The sequence below is a fragment of the Chrysemys picta genome, chromosome 11 (genome assembly GCF_011386835.1).
Source record: "Chrysemys picta bellii isolate R12L10 chromosome 11, ASM1138683v2, whole genome shotgun sequence".
NCBI lineage: Eukaryota > Metazoa > Chordata > Testudines > Emydidae > Chrysemys > Chrysemys picta.
In genome coordinates this window covers 41,537,654-41,550,667 of record NC_088801.1, presented here as the reverse complement: position 1 = coordinate 41,550,667, position 13,014 = coordinate 41,537,654, and the positions used below count along the sequence as shown (strand labels likewise).

The window sequence follows — 13,014 nt, the reverse complement described above, 5'->3', positions numbered from 1 at the left end:
AAAGAACAGGAGTACTTGTGGCACCTTAGAGACTAACAAATTTATTTCAGCATAAGCTTTCATGGGCTACAGCCCACTTCATCAGATGCATTTGTGTAAAAAAACAAACAAACAAAACCTAAAAACTTTTCTGGTTATAGAGACTCCCTCTGGGGAAATTCTCCTTGTGATGGACATGCCCCGTTCACCAGGGTATGTATGTATATTTCTTACTATATGTTCCATTCTATGCATCTGAAGAAGTGGGCTGTAGCCCACAAAAGCTTATGCTCAAATAAATTTCTTAGTCTCTAAGGTGCCACAAGTACTCCTGTTCTTCCTAGGAAGATAAATCCTTAGAGCCCTCCTCCAAAGCCTCTCCAAAAAAGGAAATATAGTTCCTCTCCCAGCCAGTACCCCTCATAAAGGCCTCTGTCTCCAGCCAGATTTATGGCCTCTGAGAAGTCTTCCTCAAGGCTGGGTACCATGGGTGGGAAATGCTTCTCCATTATGAGGGATGCGGGAAAACGCCACAGCTCTAAAACTAAACAGGGCTCCAGGAAGACCTTGGTATTGTCAGCTGGGGACAGTACAAAACATATAGGGTCATTACCGTCATCTCAGACTCCACTCTGTGTGCCCTTGCCACATGGTACAATGTAAGTCTTCAACCTCATCAGCGCCAACCTCAAAGCCTTCCACAGCTCTGGTACCGTCGGATAAGGACAAACACTCAACACCACAGGATTTCAGATACCAGAAGGAACTGGCAAAGACTGCTGAACCAGAGTCTCCATTGTTAGCAGGTACTGAGCATCTCTTGGTACTGGGAACTTCTTAATCTCCAGATCCCTTTACATCTCTGGTGCCTTCGCCCCGCCCCATTCTCTGGGAGCTCCTCCATTAAAAGAAGAAGAGGATGATGATGATGACTGTTCCTCTGTTTCTTCCATTTCAGTGCAGGGTTCTCTGGTACACCCTTACACTAACCCCATTTCCTGAAGGGGTATGGAAGGTGCTCCAGAAGCTCATCACTCCTGGTTTTAATAATCCTGGATGCCATCCCTTCCCCTGTATGCACCTCAAAGGCCATATTAGGATCCCCGGGAAACCTATTGTTGGCAGTTCTCTAGGGCCCTGACAGTATCCCATCGGGACGATAGGGAGACCCAAGCTTCCCCACCCCAGCAGCAGGAAGAAACATTTGAGGAGCAAGAGTCCAGGGCAACTAAAGAAGCCACAAGTCAGACCACCATCTCGGCCTCTTTGCCAGATGAGGCCCTGATACTTCTCCCCTGCCCCCCATCTGCAGCCAATTATTTTTGCCAGTTCCAGGACCTTGTTAAGTGGGTGACAGACTCTCTAAACCCATCTAATGTGGCTCCACAACAGGCATCATCAAAGCACCAGTTTTGATGGGACCATCAAGGATCTGAATTTCCAACCCTCGTTAGTCTGCCAGCTTCAGTGTTTTACCTACCTTCTCCCATTTGGCAACAGGCTCTTCCACTTCCAGAATGCAGGGGAGAGTATCACCTCAGACAAATGGGTCCTGGGAGTAATATCATCGGGCTACGCCATCCACTGTACTTCCCTCCCTCCTCATTCCATTTCCCCGCCCCTCTTCAGGGACCCCTCTCACGAGTCCCTAATAAGGTACAAAGTAAATGCCTTTCTTCGTTTAGGAGCAATAGAACCGGTACCTCCTCAATACAAGGGAAAGGGCTTCTATTACAATTATTTCCTCATACCAAAGAAGAACAGAGGGTGGAGACCAATTCTAGATCTAAGATTCCTAAACAGATTCATGAGTCCCCAGAAATTCAGGATGGTGACCCTAGTAACTATAATTCCTTGTCTAGATTCAGGGGATTGGTTTCAGCTCTCAACCTCCAGGATGTATACTTCTATATAGCGGTGCACCCATCTCACAAGAGATTCCTCTGATTTGTGTTAGGCTAGAATCATTTCCAGTATCAAGTGCTCCCCTTCAGCCTCTATGCTCCGAGAGTATTCTCAAAGGTTCTGTCAGTAGTGGCTGCTTACCTGCTTCACCAGACTATAGTGGTATTTCTCTGACATCTAGGGCACCACTTCCCGTGGACAGGTTCCAAATATTATTAAGCCTTGTCAAATCAATTCTTGACAGTCTCCAGACCTCAGTCAGAAACTGCCTTCAACTTCTGGGTCACATGGCCACTTGCACTTTCGTGACAAAGCATGCAAAATTACACCTCCGCTGTTTTCAGGGGTGGCTCAGAACGGTTTAGTCGCCAAACAGATACAGTCTAGGCAAGCAGGAATCAGTTCCCCCGTGGGTGAAGCATTCCCTAGACTGGTGGAAGGTTCTTCACTATGTAGGGGGTCTCCTTCCTCCAACTTGCACCAACAGTGACTAACCACAGACGCATCTCTCTTGGGTTGGGGGGTGCACTTTGGCTCCCTGACAGAACAGGGTAAATGGTCACCTCAAGAGACCATCCTCCATATCAACCTCCTGGAGCTGAGAACAATAAGAAATGCCTGTATGCATTTCCTACCTCTCATCAGACACAGATCTATCAGTCATATCAATTGACCAGGAACGACAAGATCCCCTTCCTTCTGCACCAAAGCCATAAAGTTGTGGAATTGGTGCATAAAGCATCACATAAGGATTTCAGCAATGTATCTGCCTGGCATACAGAGTGTCACTGCTGACACACTCAACGGGTGCTTCTCTCAAGAATACAAATGGGAGTTGGATTATCAGGCTCTACACAGAATCTTTCAGACTTGGGGGTTTCCAGAAGGAGACCTTTTCGGCACAACCACAAACAAAAAATGCCACCTATTTTGCTCAAAGGGGGGGAGGGAGGGTTAGGTCACAATTGACTGGGAGACGCCTCCTCTTGCCTTGGACAGACAGACTGTTTTATGCCTTCCCTCCAGCGCCTCTCATCCTCAAGATGATAAACAAGATCAAGCAGAAAAAGGCCAGAGTGATTCTCAGAGCCACAGTGTGGTTGAGGCAACCGTGGTTCTCTTACCCATTTCACCTCACTCTCTATCCTCCAGCAGATCTTCCAGCCATCCCTCAACTCCTCTCTCAGGAAACTGGACACCTGACGCATCCCAATCTGGGCATTCTTCACCTTAAGTCGTGGTTCCAGGATGGTTTATGGGGCTAGAATCATGCTGCTCTACGGAGGCACAACACATATTGTTAAATAGAAGAAAAGTTTCCACCAGAGCTACTTACCTCCAGAAGTGAACAAGATTCAGCCACTGTTGAAACTCCACAATGCTGCTCCTGATTCTGCCCCACATCCTCTCATTCTGGAGTACCTGCTACAGCTTAAGAAATAGGGACTGTTCCTCGGTTCCATCAAAGTTCACCTGGCAACCCTAACAGCCTTTCATATTGCCGTTGAAGGTTTCTCTGCTTGCTCATTCCACAACCACAAGATTTATGAAAGGCTTGGGGAATCTCTTCCCAGAGATAAAGGTTTCTGCTCCTGCTTGGGACCTGAATATGGTTCTCAAAAGCCTCCCAAACCCCCTATTGGAACCAATGGCCACCTGCTCCTTATTGAATTTATCAAGGAAAACAGCCTAGTGGCAGCTACCTCAGCCCACAGTCGGAGAGATTGGGGCTTTAATGGCAGACCTCCCCTTTCACAACATTTCACAAGGTTAAGGTGTCCTTGTGGCCCCAGGTTTCTCCCTCAAGTAACTTCCGAATTTCACCTAAATCAGACCATATACCTGCCCGTTTTCTTCCCAAAACCACATACTTCAAGTGGGAGACTGTTCTCCACACTCTAGATATAAGAAGGGTGTTATCCTTCTATCTAGAAAGAACTAAATCATTTCGTAAATCCAATAGACTATTTCTTTTGATTGCAAACAGATGTAAGGGTTTCACCATTTCTACCCAGAGACTCTCTACATAGATTTCTGAGTATATTATAACTTGCTACCAGGCTGTCAACGTTCCACCCCCTATCAGCGTTTCAGCACACTCAACTAGATCACATTATATCTATGTCTCTCCTTGAAAATGTTCCCATTCCAGAAATCTGCAAAGCCAGTACATGGTCTTTGGTACATAACTTCCCTAGATACTGTGCCTTGGTTGATGCGTCCAGGTCTGGTGCTGCAGTTGACAATGCAGTTCTCTCCCCTGTGCTGGAACTCAATTCTGAAGCCCCTTTCTCCTACTGGGGATACTGCTCAGGAGTCACCAGGAGTGGAGCACCTATAGGGACACTATTCAAAGACAAAGAGGGTACTCCACTTGTGCAGTAAGTGTGGTTCTTTGAGATGTGTCCCCTTATGGGTGCTCCACTACCCACCCTCCTTCACCTCTGCTTCAGAGTTTCTCCTGAGACGCGGCGGGGCAGAAGTAACTGAGGGGGCAGTTCATCCAGGCAGCCTGATATAGCCTGGGTACAGGGCATGAAGATACCAACAGCGCATCTGAGGGCTAAATGGACAGTGCTAATAAAAATCTCAGATTGAGAGTGCCTGGGGCACACACACACCCCAAGAGAGCGCTCATAGTATCTTGAAGAACCACAGTTACTGTGCAGGATGAGTAACCTCTTTTCCTGTCACCAAGTGTTGAATGATCCTATTTACTTGACAATGTCATAATTCAAAGTAGCCTTAATTTTATTTTACTGAGAATGAGGTAATCTATGAGAGTGATTGGTAATGAGATAAAGGATCCCTAGAGATGAAATCTCAGACCGATTGAAGTCAATGGCAAAACTCGAATAGACTTCAGTAGGACCAGAATTTCACCTCTAGGTCACTTGTGCAAAACTAGTCCAAGTCAGTAGTCCAAATTACTATCTTGACAGCTTTTTCAGTACCTATGAGGAATGTCATGGTGGACTCAGTTCAGTTACTAGTGGACAGGAATTCACATGTCACAGCTTATCACAGCTCTTCTCCTCTAACATTGTTCTTGACAGTGCATTGGGAAGGCCATGGAAACTGTTGTGACAGAGTCATTCCAGAAGAGACCTTCCAGAAAAAGGGGGAGGCACATTGATTAAAGCAAAACCAAAGCTCATTGACATAATCTGGAGATAAACAGTTAGATTTAATCATGAGGACTCCTTTAAGACCTGTCACTCCCCAAACCTACCATGTCTCTACTTCTCTGCTTGAAGTCTGGCATTGTCTGCACTGATATTTAAATGTTTCTGTTTCAGAAAGCATGGATCCTGATGAACAGTTGGAAACACTTCATGAAGCATTGAAACTACTGCCACCTGCACACTGTGAAACCTTAAGGTATCTCATGGCACATTTAAAGAGGTATGTGGTTTATTTTAAAAGAAATTAGATGAATTCATCTGAAACAAAGACCAATCTGCAGCCTCTACACAAGTCTGTGTAAGCCCCATAAGATGTATTTGGGGCCTTGTAGAGGCTTCTATAAAGCACATTCTGAGTTGTTTTGTAAATTTAACACAGCACTACAATTTCTCCAGTGTCATTTGTTATAGCAGAATTAACAAACAAACTTAAATACAGTAACTCCTCACTTAACGTCCTCCCAGTTAACGTTGTTTTGTTGTTACGTTGCTGATCAATTAGAAAACATGCTCGTTTAAAGTTGCGCAATGCTCCCTTATAATGTCGTTTGGCAGCCGCCTGCTTTGTCCACTGCTTGCAGGAAGAACAGCCCGTTGGAGCTAGCTGGTTGGGGCTTGGAACCAGGGTGGACCAGCAGCCCCCCTATCAGCTCCCCATTCCCCCAAGTTCTCTGTGTGGCAGCCACCCAGCAGGCCATCAATTGCCAGCAGTTCAGCTGTCCCTCCTCCCACTGCCATGTGCTGCTCCTGCCCTCTGCCTTGGAGCTACTCCCCGGAGCCTCTTGCTTGCTGTGGGGGGTGGAGGGGAAGAGAGGGGCTGTCAGGGTGTCCCCCTCCCCCTGCTCCTTCACCCGCTTATCCCATCTTCCATAGAGCGGTGGGGACACACGACAGGGCTCAGGACGGAGGGAGCTTGCTGATCTACTTAACAAGGCAGTGTACTTAGAGTGAGGTCAGCATACTTAAATGCGCATCTCTCTCTCTGTCTCTGTCTGCTATGCTGTCTCCCCTCCCTCTATTCATGCTGCCTTGTAGAGTGTGAGGCTACATTAACAACGAGTTAACCCTTGAGGGCTCAGCCAATTGCTAGTTCATCATTTAGCAGTAAGGCATTCCCTGGGAAATATCCCACCCTCTGATCTCAACCAAGCTTCACAATCATCATCACTGTGTACAGTATTAAATTGTTTAAAACTTATACTCTGTGTGTGTGTGTATATATATATACGTGTATAACGCGGTCAAAAAATCTTACCACGTTATAGGTAAAACCGCGTTATATTGGGTAGGGAAGGATGTGCCTCCCCAAACAGCCTGGCCCTGACCCCTATCCGACCCCCACCTACTTTCTGCCCCCTGACTGACCCCTCAGAACCCCCGACCCATCCAACCTCCCCCCTCTCCTTGTCCCCTAACCGCCTCCCGAGACCCTCTGCCCCTTATCCAACCCCTCGGCATGTCGGAGCCATCCCTAGAGGGGTGTGGGGCCTGGGACAAATCAGCCCTCCCTGCTAGTCTCCTCACTGTCCGCCCAGCGCTCCTGCCCGCCACTCGCCTCCTCACCCCACCTACCCGCCTGCCTCCCCATTAGTCTCCTCGCCATCTGTCCGGCGCGCCTCCCCCCGTCCGCCCAACCGCTGCTCTCCTGCTCGCCGTCTTCCCACCTGCCTGCCTCCTCACCCTCCTCCTGCCTGCCACACACCACCCCACTTGCCCACCCCCCTCCCGCCCGCCTCCCATCCTTAACACGTTGCTCAGAGCAGCGTGTCAGAGCCTGATGCACTGATCCGCCAGCACGCGCAGCCCCATCCCCCCAGAGTGCTGCTTTACCGCGTTGTATGTGAACCCATGTTATATCGGGTCACGTTATATCGGGGTAGAGGTGTAATAGTCTTTTGTTTGGTGGAAAAAAATTCCCTGCAGCCTAATCCCCCCTATTTACATTCATTCTTATGGGGAAATTGGATTCGCTTAACATTGTTTCGCTTAAAGTCACATTTTTCAGGAACATAACTACTACATTAAGCTAGGAGTTACTGTATGTCTTAAAAGAATAGAGTATTAAAATACACTAAAACAGATAGACAGACATTGTGCTTTTCCCACCTTCTGCACTCTCCATAGGCCTTAAGGACTTAGCCCAGTAAAAAACCCACAATTTTGATGCAAATAATAGTAATATGCCTAACCAATTTTTATTCTATTTGTAGGTACCATAAATATCTACAAGGCAAGAAACTATTCCCCTTCTGTTGTCAAAGTATATACGAAACCGCAGAGTAAAAAATGGAATTGGCATATTAACTACTGTGCCCATTTTAATTTGTGACATGTACCTATTGTCAACATGTGCCTATTGTCATGAATAATCATTTCTTGCTGTATAAATAGCTTCATTTTAAGTCTTTTTAGTGAAAACACAGTTGCACTGTAGGATTTGTTGAGTCTGCTCAATATGTCCAGCAAAATGCAACCCCAGGGCTGCTGCATGTTCTGGACCAGATATGTCAGTGTCCACTTATTTCAATGGGACTTCAAATGAATGTATTAGTATAGCCTCAGGAATGGAAGACCAGCAGCAAAGTAGTTAAAAAGCAAACTTTACTACTTGTAAAGCTGATTTTTCATATCCTATTGTTCAAAGGTTGTAGCTGATCTACTGATTAGCAGATCAATTTATAAATTCTTATGCTGCTGGCATTTGCTAAGTATAAGGAGGAAGGGGCAACACAATTTATAATATTTCAATTATTTTTAGTTTCTGTTGTTTAATATACTTACTGAAAAGAGTTGTAGTGAGGGAACAGCTAGCTCACTCGCTTGTTGCAAAATTTAGCTAATTAGCCATTGATCCTTTATTTGGAATCATAAACTAGGAAGCAGGGTTTTGGAAATACCAGAATAATATGTCAAAAAAAGCGGACATCAAATTCTGACAACCATTGTATAAGCCTGAAGGGATTTTATTCAGCATAGGAGATTAGATAGTTCAGCAATGTGAAAGAACTTAAGTGTTTTTATAACCCACAAACTTCCTACCAATGGATATTTAGTCATTTACAAGAATCCTTATGGAGATTTGTTTTATGGTAAAGCAGCAGTGTATATTAAGTCCTTTGTTTAGTCTGCGAACAAACTCATTTACAAATCTGAATTTGTTTTATTGAGAAAGGCAATTAACTGCCATAAACCAAAGCAGAAGTTTAGTGTCTCTAGACAGCATTTTGTTTACTACTATTATGCCAGTAACCAGAATTTGGGGAGACATTTATTCTGTGTCTTCACACTTCTTAACCATATACTGTCTGAGAATACTCTATATATTCTGCTCTGTGTGCATACGTGGTCAATTATATTCTGTGGTCCACCCAAAGATAATATAATAGCAGATGGTGAGCTTTGGAACAGGCACTGGTGGACCCTACATTACAGATAACCAGCAATAGGAAGTTGCTACAAGTGGTGGCAAAAGCTGCACTAGCAGTTTATAACCCCACTCTATTAGGGACCCAAGAGCTGTGTGATGCAGCCAAGGAGGGGTGGGGTAAGCCTGCCAAAGCACTGACTTAGCATATTTGTTAGATGGCCTCTACAAATGAGGCTCCAATGCGGCCCTGATGGATTTTAAAGCAGCCCCAAGGTGAGTCCCCGTTCAGGTGCTGCTGCTGTTTTCTGTGCCAGGGGATGTAATTTGCATCACTTGTGCCTGTGGGAGAGAATCTCACCCCACACAGTCCAGTTGACTACTTCATGACATGGTTAGTTTGCAATGTATATATCAAATGAATTCAGATGTGACTATAATAGAATGCGTGAGAGAGAAACAGTTTGATCAGGTTTCCCCTATCCTGTAAGGGTACATCTACACTACAGCGGGGAGTCGATTTAAGATACGCAAATTCAGCTACGTGAATAGCGTAGCTGAATTCGACGTATTACAGCCGACTTACCCCGTTGTGAGGACGGCGGCAAAATCGACTTCTGCCGCTTTTTGTCGGCGGCGCTTACTACCACCTCCGCTGGTGGAGTTAGAGCGCCGATTCGGGGATCGATTGTCGCGTCCCAACGGGACGCGATAAATCGATCCCCGAGAGGTCGATTTCTATCCGCCGATTCAGGCGGGTAGTATAGACCAGGCCTAAGTGGGAACACTACATTTGTGGTGAATTTTAAATTGGTAATCTTATTATAGTCCTGTAAAGAGGATCTTTACACTAAGTTTTGCCTTCCCACCTAAATGGCCCTCAGTACGTTTATAAATGGCAAAAGTAGCATTACTGTGCACCCATGTTCTGATTTGTAGGAACATCCCCCCACACACACCCTACATAGGGCCTGTGAAGCAGTCTCTCCACAGGTTTTTGGGAAAGGTAAAGAATGCACTTTTTGCTCCTCCCCTCTGCCCAGGGGTTTTCAGATACATGTCAATGTGCACTGTGTCATCAACCAATATTTGGTATGACATGCCTTGTGTTTAACATTGTCCTCCTTTATAGGGTAACCCTTCATGAAAAGGAGAATCTCATGAATGCAGAGAATCTTGGCATTGTTTTTGGACCAACCCTTATGCGAGCACCAGAACTAGATGCAATGGCTGCACTGAATGATATCCGTTACCAGAGACTTGTGGTGGAGATGCTTATAAAAAATGAAGACATTTTATTTTGAATATTTTGTTTTGTTCTTTCTAAAAAAGGAAACAACAATATTCTGTGGAGGAAGGAATATTTTAATGTAATTTAACTGGCTCTTGTAGCTGAATTCCATATTTGCTAGAGCTTTTGATGTATACAGGATAAAAATGAAGGAACTCGGTGTCGCTTCTGTAGTGCCATTCAGCTGATGTTGAAAAAAGGTTAACACATTTTCCAGTACTAGTAATCCTGGGTGTTTATCATGTTTAAAGCAAAAATCTAAAGCTCGATTGCATGATTGGCTTCCTGTTCTCCCTGTTTTGATGAAGATCTTTCTGCAAAAGAAACGAGAACCGGTGCAGCATCTTTTATAAGCATCTTTGTTCTGGATAGTTTGTGACTGTAATTTAGCATGTTTCTCAGTGTAAACCTATTGTGAATTTGCTTTTATGTTCTATGTAATTGGTTTCTGATACTAAAAAAGAATGATTTCTGTGAAATAGGGCTTCTGGCTGTATGTTGACATTTCCTATCATTGTTTTCCCACTTTCTTGGGTGATTTCTTCCTGGTTTCTCTCAGTTCTTTAACATGTAGTGATTTGTTTTTAACAGAAACAAAATGTGTACTTTGTCACTTTAAGTAATTCTTCATGCCTTTTATTGTGGTTGCAGTAAAATCTGCAACACTGTACAATATTTCCTTTATTGTTGTTTCAATTGTAATTTTGTATTTTTATCTGGCATGCATATATTAATTTATTAAATTTTGCTATTAGAAATCTCACATTGTGCTGTGCTTTCTTTTAAATTAATGAAAATATTTTCAATGCCTTTGTTTTCACATTTATGTTCACAAAATAAAATATCAACTCATTTCTTGTTGAGCTATTTGAATGATGTGTGATATTTTGGCACTCAGAATATACTGAATGACCTTTGACTGAAAAGAGACAATTTATATTTCTGTTAATTTTTTGGTAGGACATTCCCAATCTAAGTAGCTTGGAGTCTGACACTTGTTAAGGTTCCCATCAAATTCTCATGATTATTTTATTTGCAAAATTCTTTAATCAGCATCCAGAACATTTTGCAAGAGCTCCTCAGCACCTCTTAAAAAACAAAAACTAATGAAATTCTTCAAAGCCTCCAGTACTATTAATAACTTTCTATGAATTTTTCCAAAAATGTGTACAGTTATTTGCTTGTACATAGGCCAGTATTGCAATTTACAGTTACACAAATATAGGTGGCCAGAATAGGTGAATCCACTACTTATTTACAAATATACCAAACTATATTTGCTTCAGGCTTAAATTGTTCAACACTGACCCTGACACTTCTGCCCTCCCCTCCCCTCCCCTCCATATGAAGGGGAAATGACCAAAAATGATAAATAATTCATCAATCTAGGGAAGAGCAATGCATACAAATTGCTTCTTATCAGCCTTTCAGCAGTACCAATGATACAGCCACTCCATGTATTCACATTTTATTCTCTAGAAATGCTCCTGAGTGTGACAAAGCAATATTATTCCATCCAACAGTGTAGAGTCTGACTGCACATCTCTAAGCAGGTTAACACCGAGAGTCACACCACAGTAAGTTTTAGTAAACCTACAAGCACTATTTTCTCAGCTTTCACAATTTCTATAAGACTGGTACTCCAGTGAATTTTGATTGGAATTGTTGGAATTTTCTGTACTCTTGTAATCACAGCCCTAAAAAACAAACAAACAAACCAAATGTTTTCATGTTAAGGATTCTGACTCACTCATCACCAAAAAATGGCAGACCAGATTTGTCCAAGTGCAATATGTGACTATATCAGATCTTCACCTCCTCAAATATATTGGACCTGATTCTCCATTGCCTTGCACGTGTGTAATGATTTACACAAGTGCAAAGTGGGTGCACACTGGATGTCAAATGTTACCATTCTGATTTGCATTTATGGAGCAAGCAAAGCAAGGTCTGATGCTCAACTTAGTGGCATTTCTTAGTCTGTAAAAAGATCACTTTGGAACACCAACCAATCCATTTCAAAATTGCAGGGAATGTTCTAAGCATCAGTGGGCACAATACTATTTATTTTGATACAAATCAGAACACCAGAAAAGCCAGATTCACAGGAAAAGCAGGAGGCCCAAACTGCCTTGTGCTTCAGACAGAACAATCTCTCCGTTGCCCCATGCTGCTGCCTCCATGTATCAGGGGCAGCAGCTTAATCTGCTGCCTAGAGACATTATCTGTAGCCTGGAATCTAACAAAAAAAGAAGAAATAAAAAGGAGAGCTCTTTACAGGGAATGTTTATAGTGAGGGAAGAGGGGATTTGGGGGAGGGCAATGGGGACTCAGAGGGGTAAGGGAGGTAGGAGGGTTGGGAACTAAAGGGTTGGGCAGTGGTGGTGGAAGAAGCAGGGACCAGGGGGAGTGGAGGAGGAAGAAGGAACTCAGCGGATTGGGGTCTAAATGATGGGGATAGGGGAAAGTAGGGAATCAATGGGGAGTATGTGGGGCGTGGAGTGATGAGGGAAGCAGGGACCCAGGGAGTGTGGTGGTGGGACTCCATGTTGCCAACTCATGGGATTTTTTTCTCTTGTGACAGATGTTTGTCAGTCGGGGCTGGAGCCAGTCTGGCAACGACACAAGAAGCTCCACTTAGCTAGCAGATGTGAGCCTTCCGATTGGCTGCCCACCTGCCTTGCCCGCCTCCTAGGACAGAACAACCAATCATGGGTGCTGTGGGAAGCAGGAAGCGCTCTTTTCCCATCCCCTCAGCAACCTGAAGCCCTTCTCACAAGGGGGCAGGGGGACAGAAAGAGCCCAGCAGCCCAGGGCAGCTCTGCTCTCTTCCCCCCCCACCCATGAGCAATAGAGGGGGTACTCCTCCTCCCCCCCCCCCCCACTGCAGCACCCAGCCAGGGAAGGGACGGAAGGGGTGAAAAACCCCCGGAGCTGCCTCCCTAGCCTGGCAGGGAGAGAGGAGGCCCCACTGCAGCCCCCCATACCTGGGGTGTGTGTGAAGAACCCAGCAGAAGCAGAGGTGAGGCTGGGGCACTGAACAGATGGCAAAGGGTGGGCAGGGTGGATGCAGCGGGTTGGTGAGGGAACATGTGGTTTGGAGATGGGAGTGTAGGATTAATTGCTGAGCAGAGAATAGGCAGATGTCGAGGTGAGAGCTCCTGCAGTGGGGGCCAAAATCACCTTACCCAATGAATCTGGGAGAGTGAACGCACACACACGGGATGTCAAAAGACAGACCAAACAACACAGTATAGTCTTTTTTTAAACAAAATCATGGTTTTTAGGCC

At 44.8% G+C, this 13,014-nt stretch overlaps 1 protein-coding gene across 18 annotated transcripts in view; it reads left to right on the top strand.

Annotated features, from left to right (window-relative positions):
* Window positions 1-10,487, top strand: part of CHN1 (chimerin 1) — a 146,363-nt gene extending 135,876 nt beyond the window's left edge. For all 18 annotated transcript variants that reach the window (XM_065561849.1, XM_065561847.1, XM_065561859.1 and 15 more), the window contains 2 exons: window positions 5,184-5,289; window positions 9,566-10,487. In XM_065561849.1, coding sequence (XP_065417921.1) covers window positions 5,184-5,289; window positions 9,566-9,737 — 278 coding nt within the window. In that variant the 3' untranslated portion in view covers window positions 9,738-10,487. The remainder of the gene's footprint in view (window positions 1-5,183; window positions 5,290-9,565) is intronic.
* The last annotated feature ends 2,527 nt before the right edge of the window (window positions 10,488-13,014 follow it).